This window comes from Trichosurus vulpecula, chromosome 5 (genome assembly GCF_011100635.1).
Source record: "Trichosurus vulpecula isolate mTriVul1 chromosome 5, mTriVul1.pri, whole genome shotgun sequence".
Taxonomy (NCBI): Eukaryota; Metazoa; Chordata; class Mammalia; order Diprotodontia; family Phalangeridae; genus Trichosurus; species Trichosurus vulpecula.
The window spans coordinates 206757797-206785724 of record NC_050577.1 but is presented as its reverse complement, the minus strand read 5'-3'; the positions used below and the strand labels follow the sequence as shown (position 1 = coordinate 206785724).

Sequence of the window (27928 nt, the reverse complement as noted above, 5' to 3'; positions counted from 1 at the left end):
CCTCACAGTTCCATATTGAGCTGCTCTGAGGTTTTTCTTTGTTTTTCCCCAGCACTAGCAATCAATTTGTCTTGAGGTTTGCCAGGACAGCTGGTTAGTGTCAGGGGTGCAGGCCAAATGCAGGGACATAGAGTGAAACTAACTAGCCTGTATAGGGAGTAAACCTGTACTTACTCTCCTAAACAAAAGGCTTAAGCTACCCAGTCTCACCAGCCACGGACCTGATCAGCTATAGAAGGTGTCAGATCTGGGGCCTATGACCAAGAAAGGGTGGCTGATAAGGAGAAATAATGGGATCCTTGGGTTCAGAGGTGAAAGGAAATCAAGTCCAACATGTTATTTCCCAGATGAGGACCCTGAAAACACAAACGGTTACATGCCTTGCTCAAGGTTACATAGTAAACAGGAAAATCAGGATTTGAACCCAGATGCTTTCACATTGAGGAAAATGACCAATTATTCTAATTTCCCAAAAATATGGGAGGACTCAGGTACTCCTTTAATGCTATTTATTTAACCACAGGATCTCATAATCTTCTCTGTCCCCATCCCCAGGCCTTGCTGCTTTCCCCTAAAAACAAACAAATAAATAAACAAATACGTAACCCAGTTTCTGCTGCCTTGAGCTTTTGATACAAACCTGAACTGCAAAATAACACTATGGGTTGGACCCTGCCCCAGGTGTACATTGGACTTAATTGGAGCACTGAACCCAGGCCTTCATATAGTGACTTCCCTGTTTTCTGGGCAGCATTCCCAAATCTGGTTGAACAAACAAAAGGTCACAGTTGACTGGATGAAAAATTGGTTATTCTCCATTCTTGAACCTATTAGCAACTGCCTAACCTATCAATGTTATTTATTTCAGGTACCCATTCCAGTGAGTCAGGCCTATCTTCTTTGGAAAGTCAGACTTCGTTGAGCAGAGGCCATGCAAATGAGGAAATATAGACAGTAAGTAAGGGGAACAATATAATTAAAATTCATCCCCTTCATTTTCATCTTCAAATGAGTCAGTCCCCACCTCTTCATAGTCTTTCTCCAGAGCAGCCAGGTCCTCCCTGGCCTCTGAAAACTCGCCTTCTTCCATTCCCTCACCAACATACCAGTGCACAAAGGCCCGTTTAGCATACATCAAGTCAAACTTGTGATCCAGTCGGGCCCAGGCCTCGGCAATGGCAGTGGTGTTGCTCAGCATGCAGACAGCCCGGTTAACTTTTGCCAGATCTCCTCCTGGTACCACTGTTGGAGGCTGATAGTTGATACCCACCTAAAGCACAAAAGGAGGGGAAAATATTAGAGGTGACTCTCAGGCAGTCAGTGGGTAAATTGGAAATACAAACATACCAACGGCACTTTGATGGTAATGATGGTAAGCCATGTAACAAGAGATTGAGTTGTAAGTTGAGTAGTAGATTGAGATGTAAAATGGAAGTGAGTCAGTAAACTATGTGTGGTGGAGAATGGTAAAAAGAAGATTTTCAGACCCTGGGTACAGAGGGAAAGGAGTAGAAGGGGTGATTTGAGGGATAAGGAATAGTAACAGAGTGCTAGTTAAGGTCCACGGAAAATTCTAAGGTTCTAAGAGCTGGAGAGAGAAAGGACTATGAGAAGATCAGGAGGACAGCACAGGAGAGGGGGAATGATGAGAAGGACAGACTTTGACATTGTTATTCACCCCTTCTTGGAACTCTTTCCAACCATGAGTTGATTCTTTTCCTACCTTTTCTTTCAAGTAACCTTTGATGACTTCTCCAAACATTTATGCTTCCCCTTAACTGTAGACATCTCTTAAAGCTCTGATCTCTCTTCTTTACATACTCTTTATTTGAGAGTTCAACAACACTTCTGACCGTCCCAAGGGCTTTATAATTCACCTTTTGCACTTTCTCTTATACCTTATAATAAGGCTATTTGTAACAATGCATGCATATTCTCCCTGCCTAGACTGTAAGCTCCATGAGGACCAAGACTATGTCCTATTCTTCTTTATATTTCCCATAGTTCCTAACACCATGCCTTCCAAATAAGGACTATGTAAATATTTGTTGAATGAATGAAAATTATGGACTGAAAGGGTGAATGGGGAAATACAAGTTGGTAAGCAAGAGTAGCAAATAGGGTTAGTGTTACTGTGTAGGTAGACACATCAGTCTAATATACATTCATCTCCCAAATGGGATCAGGTCATAGTTAAGTTACATTGTAGATTTAGAACTCTGGGAAAAGTTGGTTTCTTGCCAGCTGGCAAGTTTCTTTTAGAAATACAATCAAAAAATTTAGGAAAGGTGATCTTTCAAGGACTGGGACCTATTCCAGATCCTCAGGTGAGGCTTAATGTTAGCTGGTGCCCATGTCTCCAGTTGAAAAGAAAAACATCAAACTTGACTAAGAAAAACTAGCCATGCTTGACTTGCTAACCGATCAAGTGACAGCAAACAGGCAATGTGGCCTCTGGGGAATCCCAAACCCCAAGGGACTAGAAAAAAAAACTTGGACTTCAGGTCTGAGGCTACCAAATCACAATGTTCTTTGAAAGGCCCTGGAAAGGGCACTAGAAAAATAATCCTCCAAATATTCTACATTCTACCTCCCATTCATTTCTCAGCCCTCTATAATATGGCTTCCAGTCCCATCACTCAAACAAAACTGCAGCCTCTTACTTGCTAAATCTGATAGTTGCTTATCAATTCTTATCCTACTTGACTTCTCTGAAACTTTTGACACTGATCATCATCTCTTCCCCCAGATATTCTCTCCTCCCTTGGCTGTTTCACTGTGTTCTCTCCTAGTTTTCCTGGTACCTAAGTGTCCCTTCTTGGTCTCCCTTCCTCGAAGCTGATGCATCCCTTACCACAGGTGTTCCCTAAGGCTCTCTCCTAAGCCCTCATTCCTTCTCTTTTTCATCACCTCTCTGGACCATTACAGTAACTTTCTAAATGTCCTCTCTGCTTCCAGTATATCCTTCATACTGGTGCCAACATTTTCCTAAGGAGCGGTCTAACCAGGTTATTCTCCTACTCAAAAATCTTCAATGGTACCCAATTGCCTCTAGGATAAAATAAAAATTACTTATTCTGGAACTGAAAGCCTTCCATAATCTGCTCCAACATACCTTTCCAGTCTTGTTTTATATTATCTCTTTTCATATACTCCAGGTTCTAGAGAACCTACTAGCTATTTCCAGAAGTCAGAATCTCTGAACTGAAACATACTCCCTACTTACCTCTGCTTCTGACCATGTTGCTGTCTGTAGTGGGAACTCAGTAAATGTTTAGGATCAATATGTTTAGAGTTGGAAAGGATCCTAAGGTCTAACCCTTAATTTTATAGATGAGGAAACTGAGATGTTAAGTGACTTGAAGTTACATAATAGTAAGCAGCAGATATGGGATTGGAACTTATATCTGCTGACTTCAGAGCTAGCATTCTTTCCATTACATGGTGATGCTGGTGGTACTTGGCAAAGCCTATCATTATGAAGCTGGTTCAGCTCATGGGCACACAAGGCATACTGGGCAGAAAGACTCACAGTCACTTGCCCAGAGGCAATCTCTATTCATCAGTAATCTACCCAGGTGGAGCTGCTATTAAAATTCATGACTGCCAGCATCTAGAGACCTTGCCTAGAATCCCATGTGCCTTTTACCCTCTGAGATTTTCTAAAATGAGTATGATTCACCTACATCTATATACAGTCCTACCATCTTCCCCACCTTTGGCTTATACATGGCGAGGTAGAAATGCCAAAGTCATGTGGGTAGCAGAAGGACTTTTAAATCGTTCTCTTTAATTATTTAGCTCCATAACATAAAAAAAATAGAATACTTTACTCTAATGCTAAATGAAACCAGCATATGTAAACTTCTATATAGACAGGTGTAAATTCTCCTGTTGAGCAGAGTTATGCCATTCTCATAGATTAAAATTATTTACTTGGTTAAAATATGGAAATAGTGAAAGAATTATTATATCTTAAAAAAATAAAGTGTATATAGTGGCTAAGTTTTAGTACCTTTAGGTAGGGACTCAAACTGAACTGTTTTCCCTGAACCAGAATTAACAACTCTAGATTACAAGGACAGCTAGATTGTCAGAGGCAAATACGTGGTGCAGTGGACAGAGAGTTGGGCCTAGAATCAGGAATATCTGAGTTCAAATCCAGCCTTGGACACTTCCTAGCTTTATGACCCTGGGCAAGTCAATTTACCACTCTGTGTGTGTGTGTGAGATAATTCTCACTCATATTCCAGAAAAAAAAAACTGGAATAAGGTCTGTGACTTATCTATCTGAGCTTCTCTCAGCCAATGGGCAATTGAACAGTCAATCATGACTTCTTTTCCACTATCACTCTGGACTAGAATTGAACTGATGGTCCATTTGGTGGAAAGATCTCTTCTCAAACTATCTAATTCCTTTCCTGCCAATGATGCTTACTTGTTTAATGATCTTAGCCAAGCAAATAGAGAAGCTAATTTTATTTTGAACATTACAGTTCAGTTTTAGCCTCTGCTTCACAATGAATTAAATTGGGGGTTGGGGAAAGTAGAAAGTGCATAGAGAAATATACTTTATATCATACATCATTGCTTACTTGTGATCTTCATTCAGATGTATCCCTGCAATCTCCAAATTAAAGAAAAAATGTTTATAGTAGTAATTTGTTGAAGTAATTTATAGCTAATCATATATTTCATAGATCCCTTCATTTTTTTCTACTCAAGTTATTTTAATAGATGTTTGATAAAATAAGATATTTTTCTACATCAAAGATTTTTAACATGTTTTTACTTGTTTTGTCTTTTGGAAATTAGATGCTAGACTTATAGACAAACTAACAATGTTTGCAAAGTGCCTTATACTGTGGGCATAAAGGGTATGTTAGCCTCAGTTTCCTGCATTGTAAAAGAGGATAATAACAGCACCTACTTCACAGGGTTGTTGTGAAGATTAAACGAGATAATATTTATAAATATTTATCATGCCAGTGCCTAGCATGTAGTATGTCCTATATAAGTGCTTATTCCCTTACCTTACCCCTAGGCTGCTGAATAAGAAATTAAATGCACAATTTTTTTCATCTGTTCTGTTAACTAAATTAGGTTGTATGAATGTGCATATGTGTTTATCTAACAAACCAATTCAAACCAGAACCAAACCAACATATTTTCTAAAATTACTAAACCAGATGACACTGAAATATAGGAATAATCTGCTAACCAAATCTGAAAGGAATCAATATTTCATATGCCTAAGAGGCACAGAAATCCTCGAATGAATGCTTTTCTTCCCTTTGTTTCCTCAGTTCTCCCTTCTCTGAATCAGTGTTCTCACCTTGAAACCTGTGGGGCACCAGTCCACAAATTGGATGGTCCTCTTGGTCTTGATAGCAGCAATAGCAACATTCACATCCTTGGGGACAACATCCCCTCGGTAGAGCATACAGCAGGCCATATACTTGCCATGCCTTGGATCACACTTCACCATCTGGCTATTGGGCTCAAAGCAGGAGCTGGTGATTTCAGCTACTGAAAGCTGCTCATGGTAGGCTTTCTCAGAGGAAATGATAGGTGCATAGGTGACTAAGGGGAAGTGAATACGAGGATAAGGCACCAAGTTGGTCTGGAATTCAGTGAGGTCCACATTGAGAGCACCATCAAAGCGGAGGGAAGCAGTGATGGAGGAGACAATCTGGCTAATGAGGCGGTTGAGGTTGGTGTAAGTTGGACGCTCAATATCCAGGTTGCGACGGCAGATATCATAGATAGCCTCATTGTCTACCATGAAAGCACAATCTGAGTGTTCCAGGGTGGTATGAGTGGTCAAGATCGAGTTGTAAGGCTCAACAACTGCGGTGGAGACTTGAGGGGCTGGATAGATGGCAAACTCCAACTTGGACTTCTTGCCATAATCCAGGGAGAGGCGTTCCATCAGCAGAGAAGTGAAGCCAGAGCCAGTGCCCCCACCAAAGCTGTGAAAGATGAGGAAGCCCTGAAGGCCTGAACAGGAGTCCGTCTAAAAGACAAAGAGAAATCAAAAGGAATTGAGATGAAAGAGTTTTGGAGAAGAGGTTGGGAGTGGGCAAACAGTTGGATTTGCCAATGTCCCTTTGATCCAAGGCCAGGATAGACAGAACAAAGGCAAATCAGACCATGTGCCACTTCAACTGTTTCATACTGGCAAAAAATCAGATTAACATAAACATCATGCTCAGCCTTGAAGAAGAAAAAGCACCATTATCCTTAGCAGTATATGTGCTGCCTACTTTGTCTTGATGGCAGGCAATTTCCTCCCGTATACTTTCTTTGGGTTTTTAGGACACTACTGTCTTCTCCATTTTTTTGTTATTTGGTTTTTTTTTTTTAATTTGACTGATGTGTTTTCTTTTTAAATTACAAACATTTACAAATTACCCCCACTTCATAAAAGGTCTCTTATAATGATGAAAACTATTAAGTAAAATTAATAGTACAGTGACTTCATCTGAGATCATGCAACATTCCATATGCACACAGCGCCCCCCATCTCTCTATTAAAAAAAAATTAACAAACATCTATTTTCTCTTCCTGCTACCTCTCACCCCATTGGGGGAAAAAAAGAAAAACAAATTTCCTGTACAAAATAGGTATAGGAAAACAAAAAGAAAAATTCCACCAAAGGCTGTATACAAAAATATATATGTCTCATTCTGCCCACTAAACCCATCACCTCTCTGTAATGGATAGTATGTTTTATTATGTTTTCTGAAATTATGAATGGTCATTATATTACTGATCATAGTTTTGACAGCTTTCAAAGTTTTTTTTATTTTTATAGTGCTATTATTGTATGAATTGATCTCCCATTTCAAGCCTCAAAAGTGATCATTTTTGTAATATTAATGTTATATATAAATCATTCTTCTGGTTCTGCTCACTTTACTCTGCATCAATTCATATAAATCTTTCTATCATTTTTTAAATAATCTGTTTCCTTATTTCTTATAATACAATAGTACGCCATCATATTCATATACTAAATCAGCCATCTTTTAACTGATGGACATCTTATTTTTCAGAATTTTGCTGCCACAAAAAGAGCTGCTATAAACATTTTGAACATTAAGTATCTTTACATCTTTCTTTGATCACTTTTGAATATAAGCCTACCAGTGATATAAATGGGTCAAAGGGCATGTACTGTTACTAATTTTTTTGTGTATAATTCCAGATTGCTTTTGAGAATGGTTGTACCATCCATAGGTCCACCAACAGCTCATCAGAGTGCCTGTTTTCCCACAGCCCCTATATATTTATCATTTCCTTTTTTTAAATCTTTTCCATTTTGATGGTTATGAAGTGCAATCTTTAGATATGCTTTACTTTGAATTAATTACAATTAACAGGAAAAAAGAATTTTTGTTGCAAGTTTCTCTGAAAAAGATCTCATTTCCAAAGTATATAAGGAATTGAAGCAAATTTATAAGAGTAAGAGTCATTCTCCTATTGGTAAATGGTCTAAGGTTATGCTCAGGCAATTGTCAAGGGAAGAAACTCAGGCTACCTATAGTCTTGTGAAAAAATGTTCCAAATAACTATTAATTAAAAAACAACTTCTCCTTATACCTGTCTGACCACTCCTCAATCCTCATTACTGGTTTATCATTCATATCACTATGCATGCTCCCCAGGACTCTGTCCTCTCTTCTCTCTGGGTGAGCTATTCAGCTCCCATGGGTTTAATTATCATCTTTGCAGATGACTATAGCCCCAGCCTTTCTCCTGATTTCAGATCCACTTCCCCACTTTTCACTACCTCCTACCTCCTACCTCTGAAGTTGAAGGACAGAACAACAGTCCTTCAAAGAACTGGGATGGAAAGGCAGGATGCTACTGCCAGAGGAACTCAGGGAATAGGTGGAGAGTCAGCTATGATGGAACAAGACAAGAACCCTCAGATGCCCATCAATTGGGCAATAGCTGAACAAGCTGTGGCATATGATTGCAATGGAATACTATTGTGCTGTAAGGAATAATGAGCAGGATAATTTCAGAAAAACCTGCAAAGATTAATATGAACTATTACAGAGTGAAGTGAGCAGAACTAGGAAAACAATACACAGTAACAGCAATATTGTATGATGATCAACCATGAATGGCTTAGCTGTTCTCAGCAATTCAGTGATCCAAGAAAATTCCCAAGGACTCATAATGAAAAATGCTATCCACCTCCAGAGAAAGAACTGATAGTCTGAATGAAGATCAAAGCATACTATTTTTCACTTTATTTTTTTTCATGGTTTTTTTTGGTCTGGATTTTCTTTCACAACATAACTAATATGGAAATATGTTTTGCATGATTATATTTGTATACCCTATATCAAATTGCTCACCATCTCAGGAAGAGGGGAGAGGAGGGAGGGAAGCAGAGAATTTGGAACTCAAAATTTAAAAAAAAACAAGTGTTAAAATTGTTTTTACATACAACTGGGAAACATACTATTAAAAAAAGACAAGGATTTTAGTTATTGGAGCTGTGACACCAGGTCAAACAGAACAGGATCAACAAAAAAAAATAGAATGAATCATTGAACTACTGGTTGTAATTAAATAGAGATGGAGGGAGGAGAGGGAGAAGAGGGGAAAGGAATCTCAATTTCCTAATTTAAAAAATGAAGGAGTTAGATTAGCTGGCCCCCGAAGACAAGATTCCAACTCTAGATCTATGATCCTTTAACCTCTAAGATCTCTTCTAATTGTAAATCTATAATCCCTTAAGATCCCCATGTCCTTCCCTATGAGTAGATTCCCATTGCCAGCCACCAGACTTCTCTAATACTGCCTGCTGTCAGGAAACCCTGACATACATTTGTGAGTAGATAATATAGATCTGTATATATTTGTGAGTAGATTTATTTAATCTGGGCAGCTTAGTGGTACAGTGGATAGAGCACCAGGCCTGGAGTCAAGAAGACTCATCCTTATGAGTTGAAATCTAGCCTCAAACACCAGCTTCTACAGTGACCCTAGGCATGTCACTTAGATCTGTTTATGACTGAGTACAGCTGTTTAAGTAGTGACTATTCTGGTAACTCCCTGAGAAATGTAACACAATGGACATTCTTCCATAATCTATTGGAACACATGGTAGCGCTCCTAACTTAGAGCTGAATACTTTCAGTTCCCAGGTGGGAGCTCCTTTTTATCTGAGATTCATAGGCAAATGGCATTTTAGAGCTGGAAGGGGCCTCAAAGATATGCAATCTTTTTAGTTCATTTTATAAATAAGGAAACTGAGTCCCAGAGAGGTCACATGACTTGCTTATATTTAAACAGCTAGGTAATGGCGGAGCTGGGACTAGAACCTGTGAACATGGACTCTGTAATGACTATGGTATATGTTAGAACTTCCCTTCTTCACAGGGGAGCAGGACAAGGGAGTTATACAAGAACCAGACAATTAAAAGGATTTCTGAGGCAAAGAGCTGCTTGACATACCAGTGATCCTTTACAAGTGAACTCTAGACAAACTGGGAGATGCCTGTAGCTGCCAGAAACCAAAGACCCATCCTTGATCAGCTCAAGGGCAACCTTGAACAGAAGCTGCAGACTCAATACTTTGCTCAGGAGTTTCTAAACATTCTGCTGCCTGGCTTACTGTGTCTACAGATGTCTTCTCCCTTAACCCCCGCTCCCAGCCCAAAAACCTCTAGAAACCATAATATCTCCCCTTTTTTCTGCTCCCCTTTGAACAACTGAGAACTCCCTCTCTGCTCATTTGTTGGATCTTCTCTCCCCTACAAGTCTTCTCCAGCAATAAATGCCTCTAATTGGTGTATTGGACTCTGTTTCATTTCATGTCCCTTTATGGGCCTGGGGGTCTTTGGTTAACAAACCCAATCCTCATGATGGGACTGTGCGGGTCTAGGGCTCTTTCTAAGAATTTACCTTGTATCAGACACCTCGTATGCATGACTCCAACATAAATGTGTGTTTAAGTTGCTGCTAGCAACCAGAGACTTTAGCTTCCTTTTCATCTGCACTCTTCCACAGGTTGCCTGGGAGAAGGAACAGCTAGGCATTAGCCTATGATGTCCAGTTGAGGAGGAAGACAGCTATCTATAGGCTGAGTTTGGACCTTCTCATGATCCCTGTCTTACCCCTAGGGACAATTCCTATTGGTATCATATCACCAAAAATTAATACCATAATGCTTGTCCCAGAGAGTGCACATCTGACCTGTGATCTGTGCATGTTTATGGTCATGATTTATATGTCACCTAGAAAAATGAGCTTAAGAGAGGGATGGGGAGGATGAGGAAGTCTGAACTCAGCATATAGTTGTTATTTGGACACAGTGGGCCCAGTGGCCCCTTCCCCAGACAATCCTGGGAAGATATGAAGCAAAAAAAAAAACAAAAACTAAAGTCCCTGGTTTCTAGATACAACCTAATTATAGATTCAAGTTGGAATCGTGAATACTAACGATCTGGTACTAGATAAATCCTAAAGAGCCCTGGACCAGCACAGTGAGACCTGAATTTTAGTTCCAGCTCATCCTTCACCTAACTGACCTTAACCAAGGAATTTAATCTCTCTGGAACTCAGTTTCCATATCTACAAAATGAAGAGGTTGATCTAATGGTCCTCTCCAGAAAGGCCAGTGGTCATGCTCACCTTGGGGCCCACATTCTATGCAAGCCTATGGACATCACCATTTCTCAGAACCCTCATTCTTTAAAGCTACGTCCAGTGGCTTGGCATGATGGACATTTACCTTGCCAGCTCAGAGAGAAAAGAGACCCCTTCACCATTCCCCACCCCTAGACACTTACCAGCTTCCTGATTCGGTCCAACACCAGATCAATGCTCTCCTTGCCAATAGTATAGTGTCCACGGGCATAGTTGTTGGCAGCATCTTCCTTCCCAGTGATCAGCTGCTCCGGATGGAAGAGTTGTCGATAGGTACCAGCCCGAACCTCATCTGCACAGAGAAAGAGATTATGAGTATCCACAGCCAGAACTAACATTGCCCCTGGCCTGAACACCTGGAATCAGTGTAGGGTAAGGAAAAGGATCGATGTCCAAGGCAATACGAGTCAGCCATTCCCATAGTCCATAGTAAACTCAGCCCTCACCCTCCCCAGTCCCTATCCTCTTCTGCGCTCCTTTTCTACTGTGTCATCTGGAACTCATTTTTTTAAAGAAGCTACTGTTCATCTAATAGCATTTTATTTCTGTCCATTCCTTCAATCTTCTGGTACTTACTGAAATCTAGCTTTCTTTTAAAGACATCAACACCTTTTCGTACCCTTTCTAAGAGAGGCTACTCCTCTCACACTCCTTTACAGTCAGTCAGTCAATAAGCATTTATTAAGCACCTACTGTGTGCTACACACTATGCCAAATACTGTGGAAATAAAGAAAGACAAAGGATAGTCCCTGCCTTCAAGGAGCTCAGATGCTAATGGAGGAGGCAACATGCAAGCAATTATGTACAAACTATATATAAGATAAACTGGGGAATGGCTGAACAAGTTGTGGTATATGATTGTGACGGAATACTACTGTGCTATAAGAAATAACCTTAGAAAAACATGGAAAGACTTACACAAAGTGATCAAGAGTGAAATGAGCAGAACCAAGAAAACATTGTACATAGTAACAGCAATATTATTTTAAGAACAAATTTGAGCAAATAAGTCATTTTGACTATTGTAAATACCCAAATTAACTACAAAGGACATATGAAGGAAAACACTATCTGCATCCAGGATGCAAATATATGTACACACACACACACACACACACATATATATATATATACACATATACATATATATACACATATACATACACATACACACACACACACACATACACATTTGTAACCTTCTCAGGGTGGGTGGGGGTGGAGAAAAGAAAAAAATTTTCATGATAATTTTGTTATATTTTTTAAAGGAATAGCAAGTCATTTCATGTGCAATCATCTTTTTTTATTATGTTATGGAAATTCTTGTTTTATTCCATAAATTTAAAATAAAATAAACATTTTAAAATGATAAATAGGAAATAATCAATAGAGGGAAGGCATTAGAACTAGGGACTGGGACAGGCTTCCTAGAGAAGGTGAGATTTTAACTGGGACTTGAAGGAAACAAAAGAAGGATGTAGAGATGAGCAGGGCGAGCACTCCAAGCATGGCCAGTGAAAGTTCCCTGAGCAGAGGGATGGAGTGTCTTGTTCAAGGAACAGCAAGGAGGCTAGTGTCACTAGACTGAAGAGTATTGGGAGAGGGGAGCCAGTAAGGTCTAAGAAGACTAGAAAGGCAGAGGTGGTGCTAAGTTATGAAGGGCTTTGAATATCAAACAGAGCATTTTTATATTCAGTCCTGGAGGCGATAGCAAGCCACTGGAGTTTATTGAGTGTGGGGTGACATGGTCTTCCCTGTGCTTTAGAAAATTCATTTTGGTGGCTGAATGGATGATGGCTTGGATTAGGGAGAGACTTGTGGCAGGCAGACCAAGCAGCAAGCCGTTGCAGTAGTCCAAGCATGAAGAGACAATGGCCTGCACCAGGGTCAGTATCAGAGAAGAGACAGGGGGAGATGCTGCAACAGATTGGATGGAGGGGGGGTGTGGAGAGCTGTCAAGGATGATACCTATGTTTAAATAATGAGGAAACTTGGACCCAGCAAGGGGAAGACTAGGGTTCCACAGGGAGCAAGAGGCAGTGCCTAAACTTGAACCCAGCTCTCCTGATGATGAGTTCCCCGCTCTTTTCCAACACACCACACTTCCTCTTGCTCACCTGCAAATATCCATGAAGCTAAGATGTCAGAGCAGCCATTCCTGTCCCTAGTGCAATAATCTCTTTCCTTCAGTCACACTACTTCTAAAAAGACCACCAAACATTTGTTCAGTTGCCTCTGAGGGTAGCCTAGTTTGGGATTTTTTTAATCACATTCATAAGGAGATACTTGGAATTTCTATTGAATTACAGAATAGGATGCCATAAAGCTTTTATGGAATTCTTCTGACTCTTGCTTCAAATGCTGGGGGAGGCAGATTGATATAGCTGTGAGAGCAAGAGCAATAACCAATCAGGACTTTTCAGGACTGACAATCATGTACCTTTCAACAAAGGGGTACAGAATGAGGTCAATTTATTGACCCATTTTGCTTAACTGAGGGCTTATTCATACAAAGGAGGTTTCTATGGGGGGAGGGAGAGTCACTCACAAGTGACAATGATGTTTTTAAAAAGAGCATCAAAAACATTTTTTAAAGCAAAGAACAAAGGAATTGGAGTAAATTCTTATTCAAGTATGAATTGGACCAGATGGCCTTTGGGAGCCATTCCAATTCTGTTAATCTTGGATCTGAGGACCTGGATTTGAATCCTGGCTCTTCAACTAACATGTTGTGTAACTTTGAACAAGTCCCTTTCCTCCTCTTATCTTTAGTTTCCTCCTCTGTGAAATAAGGAGGTTGGACTAGGTGATTTTTGAGGGCCTTTTCAAATCTCAGGTCTGTGACCTTCTTACTAAGAAATCCCTGAATATGGCTACGTGGCAGACTCCCCAGGAGTCAGATCCAAGAAGGGAAGCATAAAGTAAGAACACACACCACTTCCATGTATAATCAGGATTTTCCAAGCATTTGTCAATATCCAGTTAGGGGCAGGTACTCCTGGTGAGTGGGCACTTACCTACTACAGAGGGTTCCAGGTCAACCATTACTGCCCGGGGCACATGCTTCCCAGTGCCAGTCTCACTGAAAAAGGTGGTGAAGGAATCGTCATTGTTGATCTTGCTGGCCTGGGTGCCAAAAGTACCGTCGGCTTGGATGCCATGCTCTAAGCAGAAAAGTTCCCAACAAGCATTGCCAATCTGGACTCCTGCTTGACCCACATGGACTGATATACACTCACGCTGTGAGAGGGGAGGGAAGAAGAGAAAGAATGTAGAGTGCCAGTCATTCCTTTGCCTTATAGTCTCCCCCATTTATGGGAGTTTGTTCATTCCCTGGAACATCCCTAACTAGAAACCTAATTTGTACCTGTCACTATTTACCCAGAACCATCCCACTAAGAACGTCTAGGCCTGGCTTCTTGGGTCCAGGGCAATGATTCCCTAGAATCTGGTCTGAGATTATACGACCACCCCCCACCCTGCCTCCATGAGGCTATAGTACTGTTTTAGGGATAGAAGCAGGAGTTCAAAGGTCTAGTTACTTGCCATGGTTTTTACTAAAAAGAGTAAGTTCCACTTTGCCCTTCTCTCTCTTCCCTCCTCTACTCCTGCCAAAGCAACAGCGGTCTTCAGGACAGAGTTGACTATACTCCAGCCAGCCCAGAGCCAGAAGGCTTACGACATGTTCCTGGGCAGGTGACTCATCTGTTTATTTCTATTCTTATCCATGGTTTGACGCAGACTGGGGTGGCATTTCAAAACTTGGAGTTATCCAAAATGGGGGTGGAGCTTCCTAACCATTCCACTCAGTCCTGAAGAGAGGACCATGCTGGACAATGGGCCCCCGGTAGATTCTGTGACTTTTCTAATTCTCTGGGGACAGAACTAGGACATGGAGAATAAGGCAATGTTCCTATTTCTCATCCCCCAAAGGATGCCAGGACCAAGTGCTTCCTAATTTGATAAATTCCACAAGTATTTAAGGAAAACTACTATAAACCTACACCTGTGCTAGATCCTGAGTGACACAGAATAAGTATAAGATGTGGTCCATACTACCTAGGAGCATACAAGTTAAGAAAACAAGACTTAGCAAACAAATACAAAACAATACCAGACTATATGTAATAAGGCAGCAAATTCATAGACTTACAGAATTAAGAACTAGAAAGGCACTTTATTGTTGTTTTTCAGTCATACTCAACCCTCTCCTGAACCATACTGGAATGAGATTTTCTTGGAAGATACTGGAGTGGTTTGCCATTTCTTTCTCCAGTGGAGTAAGGCAAACAGAAGTAAAGTAATTTGTCCAGGATCACATAGCTAGTGTCTGAGGCCAGATTTGAACTCAGGTCTTCCTGATTCCAGGCCCAGAACCCTATCCACTGAGCCATCTAGTTGTCTTTAGAAAGGCACTTAAAAATCATCTAATCTAATGCTTTTATTTACTGAGGCCCAGAGAAGTTGAATAGACTTGTTCAAGGTCAGCTAGTCAAATCAGGGCTAGAATCTAGGTTCAATATCCTTTCTGCTATAGTACAATTTAAAATAATTAAGTAACAAAATAAACATAAGTTCTCTAGACCATTGGGAAGTTTACTGACATATAGTTCCCTGCCCCAAAGTCAGTCATCCAACTAGCATTTATTAAGTGGCTCCTAAGAAAAGAACAGGTAAGATTTATAAGTCAGTGGCCCTGATTCTCTGCCTGGAAATCCCCAATGATATCTTCTAGGACTTTTCTCAAAGGCCCTACCCCATCACATAGTTCCTCAACTTCACCTCTATCTTAGAACTCCCTTTGGGCATGAGTAGGCAGTTACACTTCAGAGATGTTTTTATGGTCTGGGCCCTTGGCAGCATTATGATTCTCTATTTCAAAATACCTATTTCACTACCTTATTAGTTTACACCCACGCGTCTGGCAGTTAGCTGGGGCTTTCTGGCTTCTTAAAAAAGGTATCATCACCATAAAGTATTAGGACATCTTGAGGACTGACCTCCACACATTCCTTTGCTATAAACTCTATAAGGGCAGAGTGATGTCTCATGGGCATATAAAAATGACTCAACAACTGCTATGTTTTATCTAATTTTATATCTCCTGCAACACCTAGCACAATACTTTTGCATACAGATTGTACACATTCTTACTGAATTTGGGTTGGGTGGAGCATTGAATTTGAGGTGTTCTTCTGTGGTTCTGATCTACTGTCTCCTGAGCAAAACATACTACTTCTCATCGATGCTTCTGGTCTTATCTAAGGAACAGCTCTGCCTCTAGTCTGTTTCTCCCTTTCCTTTCCTCTCACTCAGAACAATAGCCAGAATAACTGCCCTGGGCCTTAGGAGAGGTAGGGAGAAAGAAGGTGGAGCAAAAAGTTGCTAAAATCTGCATACCATTTAACCCAGTGATACTGTTACTAGGTCTCAAAGAAACCAAAGAAAGAGGAAAAGGACCCATATGGACAAAAATCAATAGCATCTTTTTTTGTTGTTGAAAAGACCTGGAAACTAAAGGGGTACCCATTCTTTGGAGAATGGCTAAACAAATTACAGCATATAAACATGGTGGAATAATGTTGTACTATAAGAAATCACAAAAGGGATGGTTTCAGAGAAACCTAGGAGGAATTGTATAAACTGATGTAAAATGAAATGAGCAGAACCAGGAGAACAATTTATACAATAACAACATTTACTTATGTACCACAATTTTATATAATGGCAAAAGAAAAACAACTTTGAAAGACTTAAGAACTCTGATCATTGCGATGGTCAACAGTGATTCCAGAAGATCCATGATGCGCCCCACCTCCTGACTCAAGATGCAGAACAAGATAGACATTTTCAGATGTAGCCAATGTGAGAATTTGTTTAGCTTGGCCATGCATGTTTATCAGAATGTTTTGTCTTTCTCTTTCTTTTTTTAAAGGGGAGATAGAAAGAGGGATAAAGACTAGGATAACCAAAAAATTTAAAAAGAAGAAAATAAAAATGAAGAAATAAAAGATGGATGCTGAAGCATTTTTAAGCACATAGAAGACAATAGAAGGCCAGAAGGAGCCAAAGACAAGAAGGGAAGCTTTGAAAGAAACTATATGTTAAATTTATCACATATTTTTAAAGAAAAGTTGTACATAATAAAGAATCTACAATTTCATGTACAAACCTCTTTCTGTACAACTATAGATATGAAAATGTTCATTTAATTTGATGTTTGTTAAGTTCAAAATTAAAAAGAATAAAATTGTTTTTAAAAAAAGAGAGAGAAAAGGAGAAACATTAAAGTAGATAACACTTAATCCTCTTTAAAAATCATAATTTGAAGCCATAAGACACAGGTCAACTCTGCTCCCTGTGTTACTGAGCAAATCACTTTACCTCTTGAACCTCAGTTTCCTAATTTGTAAAATGAAGGGGTCATATAAATAATCTCTAAGATCTCCTCTAGCTCTAAATCCAATGACCTATGATTCCCTGCTGATAGGAGTAATAGGATGGGCTGAGGAGTTACAAAATCCTTCAAGGAATAGCCAACTTGAACATACTGTGAACCACGAATTTAGTGACCTCCATATGCTCAGTTGCCACAATGACCCCATACAATTAATCAAACAACATCCCCATTTTCTCTCACAGTTCCCAACTATAGAATTCAAAGCAGGCTGTTTTCACTGCCAACCTCATCTACAAAGGTTATGGGTTACAGGGGCCCCAGAATGTCTAGGTGGCCCCCAACTACCAAAGAGCCAGCAGAGATTGGCTTCAATCAAGGGCAATGGAAAGTTGCAACAAGAAAGGAAAGGAATATGGGCCTAAGGAGGTTAGCAGAGTAGGGAACAGAAAATCCCTACACAATCATATTCTTATCATCAAGACCAGGGTTGTTCCTATCTGAGACTATATAAAACCCCCTTATGCCACTACAGTATAAGGTACCCAGAGAAGAGAGGGGTACTTTTTCCCTTTAAATAATGTTTTGGACAGAAGAAGGGAAAAAGGGTGGAAGGCTGTCCTGCCCAAATCCTCTAGCTTATAAAACTGAAAAAGCCTTCTCTATCATCATCCTAATAAGCCTCTCCATGGCCCTGAAACCTCAGAATGAAATTCTTCCATATAAAAAAATGCAACACAGAAACAGAGCCTGGAAAAAAGCTTGTCCTCCTGCCCACTAAAAGAGAAGGTAGCAGGATGGTGCACTGTCTAAGCTCCATATAGAAGTCCCCAAAGTCAGTGATATACAGTGGTAACATAAGGCAATAGTCAATCCATGGCAGGGTAGCAGCACCATCTTGCCCCTAACTAGATTCCAAAATTTTAGATAGGAAGCACAGAAAAGTAAAGGGTGGCTCATAAAAACAGCTTCTTTGCTGGAAATTGAGGGGATGCTCATCAATTGAGGAATGGCTGAACAAGTTGTGGTATATAAATATAATGGAATACTATTGTGCTGTAAGAAATGATGAGCAAGTGGACTTCAGAAAAACCTGGAAAGACATATATGAACTGATGCTGAGTGAGGGGAGCAGAACCAGGAGAACATTGTACACAATTACAGAAACATTGTGCAATAACTAACTTTGATACACTTGGCTCTTCTCAGCAATGCAGGGCTCTAAGACAATTCCAAAAGGCTCATGATGGAAAATGCTATCCACATCCAGAGAAAGAACTACAGAGTCTGAAAGCAGATCAAAGCATACTATTTGCTCTCTCTCTCTTTTTTGTTTTGTTTTGTTTCTTCTTTCTTGTGATTCATTCCGTTGGTTATAATTCTTCTTTACAACATGACTAATGTGTAAATATGTTTAATGTGAATGTATATGTAGAGCCTATATCAGATTGTATGCCATCTTGGGAAGGGGAGAGGGGATGGAGGGGGAGAAAATTTGGAACTCGAAATCTTGTGGAGCTGAGTATTGTAAACTAAAAATAAATTATTTTTTTAAAAAAAGGAAAGAAACAGCTTCTCTGAAAATAGGTCATCTCTCCCTAACAGAGCCAGGGGCCAATATACTTCAGCCCTAGGAGGGGTAAACTGATCTTGCCGAGGAAATTTAAGTCCTTGGCTTACTGCAAACTCATATTTCAAATACGTTTTCTGGCCATCCAGGACTCACACTTATTCTTTCTAACTATATCCATGTGGCTCTATTTTAAACCTGAGCTTGTTACCCCAGGGCTCTCTGGTTTAAGGGGTTGGCTTTTTGTCTAATCTCTTACAAATTTATGAAGCCAGTCTCAGCTGAGTTTATGTAGCCAGCTGAAAGAAGCAAGTTATCATTAAGGAGGTCTGTTTCCCTGAGGGGGTGGGGGATGTGTGTGTGTGTGTGTGTGTGTGTGTGTGTGTGTGTGTGTGTGTGTGTGTACCCACAAGTTGGCATACAGTGCTTCTCTCCAGAGTCGCATAGTCCATTTCGAGCTTTCAGGTCACCTAAATTATCCTTGATAGATAGGGGGATCCATCTTAACTGGAAATACCAACAGAGAAGGAAACACTATGCCTTCAAAAGGTCCTATTCTTACTTTTCTATCAAGAAATCTTTTCAAATGCTTTAACTTACATCATTCAGGGTGCCACTGTGATGCATTTCTCTGTATATGAGGAATAGCTGGTCACATCATCTTTTCTAAAAGAATTCTTTATAGACTTGAAAAGCATTGGGTCACTTTGAGAACTGCTATTGGATATTCTAAGGAAAATACTGCAAACTGCCCTGTGGCATATTCTATGTTAAATTCTGAGACTAATTCAAAATCATATTTGCAGCTTTGACTCACTCATCATGGAATATTGTGCTTTATATTTATTTGCATTTGTGCCTTACTGCCCTGTTAGCTTATATGTTTCATGAAGGTGGGGGTTATGCCATATGTAGGAAGCATTTACTAAATATTTGTTAGCTGAATGTTTGTTGAATGAATCTTGCTATCTCAATTGGCATAAGCTTTTGCAGGGTTAGAAAAAAATAATATTGCCAGTGGCCAGGCTAGGATTATTAGGGATATTATACTGTTGATCAAGGTAGCTAGTGGAAATGAGATATTTATTTATATTACAGAGGGAAAATTAAAAGCTAATGAACTTCAGAAGAGACTGTGTGGACTCCCGCCCTGTTAATTCTAATTAGGGCACATTTTAATTGAAGGCTCACTTAGATCAAAGGATAAATGTGAACAAATAGGCCTAGATTCATGTCAATGAGTAAATGTGGCACAAAAATGATTCAGATACTAAATTAGGGGCTATAATGAAGCCTGAAATATTCATTATGATGAAAACATAGAAATAGTGGGTACTTATTAAGTGGTACAGCTTTGGCAATGGGTGATAAGAAGATATGTGAACTAAAAAGTTTCTTTAGCATTGCAGAGTTGCCGGAGATGATAGGATCATAAATTTGGAATTGAAAAGGATCCTAGAAGATATCTAATCCATCCCCTTTATTTTAAAGACAAGGAATCTGAGGCCCAGAGAGGTTATGTAACCTGATAAAAGGTCACATAGATAGTAAATGATAGATCATTGGAGATTTTCAGTCTCACATAAAATGCTGACTCTTTTTCTCTCCTAGTCAAGCCAATTCAATCCAACAAATATTGATTGGGAGCCTGCTATGGTCCAGGCCTTTTGCTTTTCCATAATTGACCTCCATTTCCCAACCTTTCCTTCCTTTCTCATAAGAAAGATGGGGTCAAGTTTGCATCAGGGAGGAAGAAGGTAAAGTGCTTTGCTAAAATAAAGGTCTGCCCCTTTCAGATTTTGACAATTTAGATGTTTGAAAGGGGTGGAAATAAAAACTTCTTTGTGAAAAATACTAAGAAAGCAAGGACAATTCACCTGCCTAAAAAAAGCTTACTACATTATTCTGTGTTACAGCTCCTATTTGTATAAGATCAAATGAAGAACTTTGGAGTTCATAAATGAGGACTCAAGATCCCAGAGTTGTTTTGTGATCATCAAATATGCATTGCCTTGTTATGGCTTAGCTAGCAGAGATGACCATTTGGTTACTCATCATGAATGATGAGCCATTTCTGAATCAGGAAGTACTGGTCAAATGAAAGACCTCAGAGCTGTGTGCAAGTCTGTCTCTTTCTCTCTCTGCACTGCCACATCAGAAGTAGAGAAGAAGAACCTCAAAGCTGAGCTGAAGAAGCAGAACTAGAGAAGAATCTACCTGTCTAAGGCTATGGGTCTCTAGCTTTCTAAAAGAACGTAACATCTCAGCTGAGAGCATCCTCTAACCCTGAAGCTTGAAGTGTTAGAAACTATAGGTGTCATCAAGGAGCAAGTCCAACTAAGCAGAAGAACAGCCCACCCTATTAGCAGAGTAGCTATTAGACCAGTCCAGTGCCTTGACATTTCCCACTGAGACTCCATAGTCTCTTAGGAGTTAGTCCAACACAGGAATGGAGCAGCCCAGCTTGGCAACAAATCACTCATCCAACACAAATCCATTAAAGTAACCTTTGAAAAGACAAGTTCTAAGAAAGAGAAAGAACATTGGGAGCCAAAGTTCCAGAGTCATGTTACCCTGGCTACATGTGCCTCACTACCATGGTACTTCATTTATGCCCACTTTCCTCTATGGACACTGTGTGCACTTGTGGGAGAGTGTACCTCATGTTTATGAGTGTAATGTTATATAATTATTGTTCTTGTTTTGCCTTTTTAGTAAATATTTTTGGTTAAGAGTACATTGAGTCAACTGGCTGATTTGTGTTGGGAAACACACCAATAGGGGTTCAGAAAATATAGTATAGCATGACTGGCCATCCACAAGGAATAGTCCTAAAATCCTGAAAATAGTGGTTGTAACAGCCACTTTCTCTTAGGAAACTCCAATCTGCTGACCTGAGTACAAGTGGAGCGGAAACAAGTTAGAGAAATAGAAAGGTGTTCCACACCAGTAATTCATGTTGTTCAGTTCTTTTCCATCATGTCCTACTATTCATGACATTATTTGGAGCTTTCTTGCCAGAGATACTGAAGTGGGTTGTCATTTCCTTCTCCAGCTCATTTTACAGATGAGGAAACTGAGGCAAACAGGGTAAGTGACTTTGAGACTGGGTTTGAACTCAGGGAGATGTCTTTCTGACTCCAGTTCTGGTGCTTTATCCACTTCACCACCTAGCTGCTCTCATAATTCATGTACTTGACCCAATAATTATGGCTCTTACCCAGAATTATTTTGTAGGAAAGTTAGAATTTCAGTCCTGAAGAAATTATTCTTGCCATTCATTATATTAATGGCATACAAGCTTTCATTTTGCATTTTATCTAACTTGCACTTTTGTGGTTGGAACTATTTTTAACATGAAGGGAACTAGAACACTTTTCCATCCTTATTTAGGGGTTCTCTTTCTCCTCTAATTTTCTGACTTCTCAAACTTCTGTAGTATAATTTTCAATTAACTTTAATTGTTTATGTGGCTCTTTGCAATGTTTTCAATTACTTTAACCTTTTGGCTTTTCACTTTCAATTGTTGATTAAGGGTATTCAGAATATCTGATACCTTTTTGCTTTCTAGATTCTATACCATTTTTAATAGCCTCTAATTAGGTGATATGGAGTGCAAGTTTTCTACTGCATTCATCTGCTAGATATTGATAAAAAAAATTTCCCACTGTCTTTCAACAGGTCCTCAATAGTTTTCTCAAGGCATTTCTGTCATGGTGGCATTTGATGCCCATCCTTAGAAGTTTTCCTAGATAACTATTTTTCTTCCTATGGTGTTTACCACAGCAACAGCCACAGTATATACTGTCTGTGTAGGTCTTGAAATTTTTTTTTTACTCATTGTCAAATATTGCAGGACAATACTCACTAAACGTTGTCAAATAATGTGGGACATGATAGTTTAGCAGATACCAGCTTTTTTGAATTGCTCTGTTTTGGTATAGTTAGTCTATTTGATGGATTCACATTCAAAAAAGATTTTTTTGAAACTTCAAGTATCTTCATCTTTTCAGAATCATTCAAGTCACTCTCATTTTTTGCCACCTATTTCATTATTTGGTAGCACTTCTGGTATTTGTATTAAATGTAGGTTTTTCAGTGCCTTCTATCTTCAGCTCTTCTTTAAATCTAAGGAACTTCTCAATTTCCACTCTAATTTCATCTAATCTTTTTTTTTCTCCTTACAATTGCCTACATTGATATGCAACATACCGTTGTGTAATTTGGAGCTGGGAATATCTTTGAGGAAAGTAGTATGAAGTCCTTGCCTAAATATGTTAAAAAAAATCTGTTTCCTATTTTGATAGGCAATAGTGGCACATAATTAATGCCTTCCTAACTGTAGTCATTTCATATGTACTCATGGTTTGCCTGCTTTAGAGGACAGCGCAAAATGCACTGAAGCCTTTCTTAGTTGGAGTAGTTATTTCTGAGTTGCTTGGCTGTATCTTGCCTTCTTATGGCACCAAATACCAATTGATTACTGTCTTCAGTGTCAAGCTGCTCATCATAATGGTCCCAAGCAGCGCCAGTCTGCAGGCCTATGTCCCCAGTAGGGTGGGAGCAACATTATTTTTGACCAGTTTTTAGTGACATATTTTAATTGTTACATCACTGCAATTTTTCTTCTATCCCCTTTAAAAGAATTTTTCAAAACAAAAAGAATTAGAGAAAAAAAGTCAGCAAAACTACATCAATACGTCAGGAGGAAAAAAACCTTGACATTGTATGCCATACTCATACCAGTACTGCCCCCACACAAACACATTCACCATTGCCGAGGAGACAGGCGAGGCATCTTCTCACCGCCTTTCTTGGGCACCAAACTTGTTCTTTATCATTTTGCAACATTTACGTTTGACTTCTTTGTGGCTGCTGTTCTTTCCATTTACATTGCTGCATTCGTTGTGTGTATTGTTTTCCTGGCTCCACTTATTTCATTTCCATCAGTCCATGTAAGTCTTTTCCATAAGGAGCAATAGTTTAATCTCACCTGCTCCCAAACAAGTTGTCTAGTTTCTCCTTAAAAGATGTAGAAACCATCCTCCAGACTCAATTATCTCAGGGAACTAAAGTCTGAGGCTGTTGACGCCACTTCTGGTCACCTGAATACAAAAAGCCATGGGGAGCTTCGACCTCTCTCTGATGCTTGCCCAGAGGACCACAGTGGGCAGTAGAGCTTTACTCAAGTGAGTCAGTTTGTGATGTCCTCCCTGCAAATCCTTGTTGAATATCCTTCTCCTGCTATGGCTACATTTATCTTCTTTTGTTAACTGTTTAATAAACTACCACGTGTCTCATTTCATTCCAATATTGTTCGTTGCTACCAGGGGACTGGCCTGAGTGGGGTTCAGAGTAGAACATCCATCTGTTTCTTAGATTTATAGACACAGCTTCATCACACTGGCTGTGGTGCTAATCCCAAGCCCAATTATATGGCATTATAGGCTTCCTTCATCAGGTACATCACCCTGGGTAGTTTTCCTTTATTTTGCCATTGCCACCCCCTCACAGCATTGATGATGGGTTAGAGTTACTGATAGTTATTATTATTATATTTATTATTAAGGGAACAGGAACTTTAAAAAGGACACTAAACATCCCATAGCCACGGCTCTCCAACCTAAACAAATTGTCCCTGAGGTCACTGAGGATTTCCTCCTAAAACACACCTGATATATTAAGTGGTAACCTCATTACTATAAGAAAGAGGGTGAACAGTGTCTGAAGCAGGCTATATGAGGGTTTGTTAAAGCCTGCTTTAGGCTTAGTCTATACTTGGAGAGGTAAGGTCAGGAATGCCAGAACCTCTGACCTTCAACCCATAAAATGTCATTCTGCTCCCAGGAAGGTTGAATGCAATTGGCCTGGAGAGCAGCAGAAGGGACTACCTATTTCCGGACGAACTTCTAAGCTAGAGCCACCTAACTAATAACCACAACTCCCACTAAAGTGAAAGATTTAAAAAATAAATAAATCTTGGTGAAACCTATCTTCAACAAGGGATACCATCCCCAAGTCTTGGATCTTTTACTAGCAATCCATCAGTATAGGTCAAAGGAAAGGATTAAGAGTGAAAATAATACTAATAATAGCTGCATATCAGTACACCCAAGATACTTTAAGAAAATTCAATATACAAAAAAAATTGAAACTACATATATTAGGGACTGCTTAATTATTCATTTGACAAAAGGTTCCTTCACTTACCCCACTCCTCTTTTTAAAAAATCAGCTGCAGGTTTCTATTAAGTAACCAGCTACATTGGTGAATTTAAAATATGCTACTTAGACAATTCGATTTGCATAGAACTTTTCAGGAGCACATCCAGCTATGTGCTAGAGCCAGCTCTAACCAGCTTGGAGAACCAACTGTTAAATTTTTAGTACGAGCATTTACACTTTAAAAATTATCCATTGCTTAAAATCAGGGCTTAATTTATTGTTTTGACTTAAGTGTTAATAAAGCAGGTTAAATTTTAAACTATGTATGGTTACTCCCATATCCCACCCCAGCCTGGTTGTTAAACATTTACCAGAACATCCCTGCTCTATAAATAATGTCTGAGCTCAGGAATAGTGAAATAAATGGCAGGGGGAATGAAATTGTCATCAGATTGGAAGCCTGGTACTGAAGACTACTACTATTATTACTAATAATAATAATAACTGGCATTTATGTAGTACTTTAAGATTTGCAAAGTACTTTACACTTCATTTGAGCCTCACAACACCCCTTAACATATCTATTGTATAAAAAGAGATGTAGCTGTAAAACTTGTATGAATAACAGTAGGTTTAATATTACACAGTGCTTTCCTCAGTGAGAGAGTCAGACCTCTCCTCTGTGCTGGGTAGGCTTGGGGTATTCAAGAAAGCACCTAGAAAATTTTATAAAGTGCTATCTCAATGTGATATAACAGTACCAAAGCTTAAAGGAATCTTGAGATCACTTGTTCCTTCTCTTTACAGAAAAGGAAACACAGACCAATTAAGTAGCCCACCCAAACTTACGCAGGTAAATTAGTGGCAAAGCCAGGACTAGAATATAGCTTTTCCCCTGAGTCAGAGTCCTGTCTCATTTCAGGACTCCAGGAGTGGAGCACAACTGGCCATTATTAGGACAGTACCCCTTCTCCCCTAAAAATAATTTATAATTTCACTCACAGCTCTTTTTCAGACAGTACTCCCTGGACCAGCATACCAAAGAAAGTAGATGGGGGAGCAGGAAGAGGGTTAGGAAATGACTATATGGGGAAGAGAGAAGAGGAGGTCATGAACAAGTAGAACAGAAAGCAGGATCTGAGAATTAATACTGCTCTAAGCAGGGCATGTGTTCTTTTACCTTCCATTCCCCACCCCCATCACCTCTCTCTGCCCTTCCCCTGTAGTTGTAGGGCCAGAAGTACTATAATTACCATCTCGTACAGGGACTGAAATTTGAGGAGTCTTTATGAGTTTACTTTGCTACCTATTTCAGGGATCTGGGATAGGGGAAAGTGTTCTAACTGAAGGTGTAGGGATTCTACAACATGATACAAGAGGGATCCCCATAAAATTAGATATATATAATTGAAGATTGGAGTACTCCCTGAATGTGTAGCTTGGGAAAAGAAAAAGGGAATCAGTTTTTATTTTTCTCTTCTAGGTGGGAGAGAGGTGGAGAATAAGGGTAGGGAGTGGAGAAAAGTGTTAGGATACCCAAGAGTAAGATACTCAGTTTCCCCAAACCACTGTGATCTTGACCCAGCCTCTCAGGTTTGTGGAGATTTGTAGAGGGTCTCTTGTACCAGATAGCCTGAGAAGGAAAGTTGAAAATCTACATGCTAGCCTTCTGCTGGCCCCAGCCCTACACCCAAGGGGCAGGACCAGGCCAAAGAACTCACTTCCCCCTTCCAAATTCTGAGGCCAAGGAGATATCCAAAGTTGCCAACTGAGGACACATTTTCCTCCTACCACCTATGTTGATGTAGTGTTAAAGGAGCAATAGATTTGGAGTTAGAGTCCCAGTCTGTGACTTAACCAGCATGACCTCAGAAAGTTATTTGACCTCTCTGGATCTGGCCTAAATAAGTTCTAAGATCCCTCCCAGCTCTCAATCCTGTGAATTCATATACCAAGTCCTAGTCAATAGCCCCCATCTTGTTTCCCCAGAATTAGTGCCCCCAACACCATGGCAAATACACATACCACCTCCATCCCTCCAAGATCTTCCCACCTGAGTTAAATGGAAGTTTCCCTGATCGTCCAGACGATTCCCCTGGATCCTTTGTCACTGATCCCACTCTCAAGCTCTGATCTCCCTAGCTTCCTGGCTCCAGGACGATCCTATCCCGTTTTCTGCACTTTCCCTTCAGGTAAGGTGCCAGTGGGTCCTCTGCAGTGTTCTGCTCTGATGTTGCTGATAGCCTCTGGTCCCTCGGGGTCCTGGATATGTCACTCTCACCTGCCCCCTGCCCTCAGCTCCCCAAGAAACCAGTTTTCCTTTCTATTCCTGGCACTGCCAGTTCTCTCGCCTTTGACCTCCTCCCAGCCCCCACTTCCCAGAGACCCCGGGTCTAGGATCTCTCACCATCCTGGCGGCAGCAGCTGCAGCGCTTTTCTCCCACGGGCTTCTCTTAGCAGATACAGCTTCTCTGCCTCTCAGCGTGCAGCTCCACCAGTGTTGTGACACACTGAGGCTAGAGGGAGCCAGGGACAGGGACGGACTCGCAGACTGTGGCTGCCCTCCAGCTGCATAGTCCCCTGGGGATAAGAGAAGGGGAGGAGTAAGTCAGAGTGACTTCTATCCCCATCCCCTTCTGCTCTAGCCTTCCTAGCTAAGGAAGGCAAAACTACACATGTAATTTTCATGAATCACTATTATTACTGCTACTACTACTAAATTATATTTACAAGATACTTTATGCTTGCAAAGCTATTTGCATGGATTCTCATTTGCTCTTCACAGAAACCTTGTTGGGCAATCTGTACGGGTATTATACACATTTTGAAGAAGAAGAATGAGACTCAGGGAAGGTAAATGACTTGCTCACAAGGGCATATAGCTTGCAGAGAAACAGAGACTCTGCTTTTGCATTCTTTGTGATCCTGATGCCCAAAGCTATAGTCCTATTACCAATATAATAGACCCACTGATCCATGGTGCTGGAGCACTCTTCCACTAAAGGTTCCCTGCACTGGGTTCGAGCAAACTGGGCAAAACTAGGTCGTATTGGAGAGGTTAAGCTTTTTCTCCTTGTCTAGCTATCTACCTCACCTAACAGCACTCTAGGGATAATCACTTAA

General features: G+C 40.1%; 1 protein-coding gene across 1 annotated transcript; it reads right to left on the bottom strand.

Annotated features, from left to right (window-relative positions):
• Nucleotides 1-494: 494 nt before the first annotated feature.
• TUBA8 (tubulin alpha 8) lies at nt 495-27323 on the bottom strand. Its single transcript, XM_036761783.1, has 5 exons — nt 27213-27323; nt 13691-13913; nt 10816-10964; nt 5336-6016; nt 495-1270 (listed from the first exon to the last, which is right to left on the bottom strand). The coding sequence occupies exons 1-5, from the start codon at nt 27213-27215 to the stop codon at nt 977-979; spliced, it is 1350 nt and encodes a 449-aa protein (XP_036617678.1). The 5' UTR covers nt 27216-27323; the 3' UTR covers nt 495-976.
• Between the last annotated feature and the right edge of the window lie 605 nt (nt 27324-27928).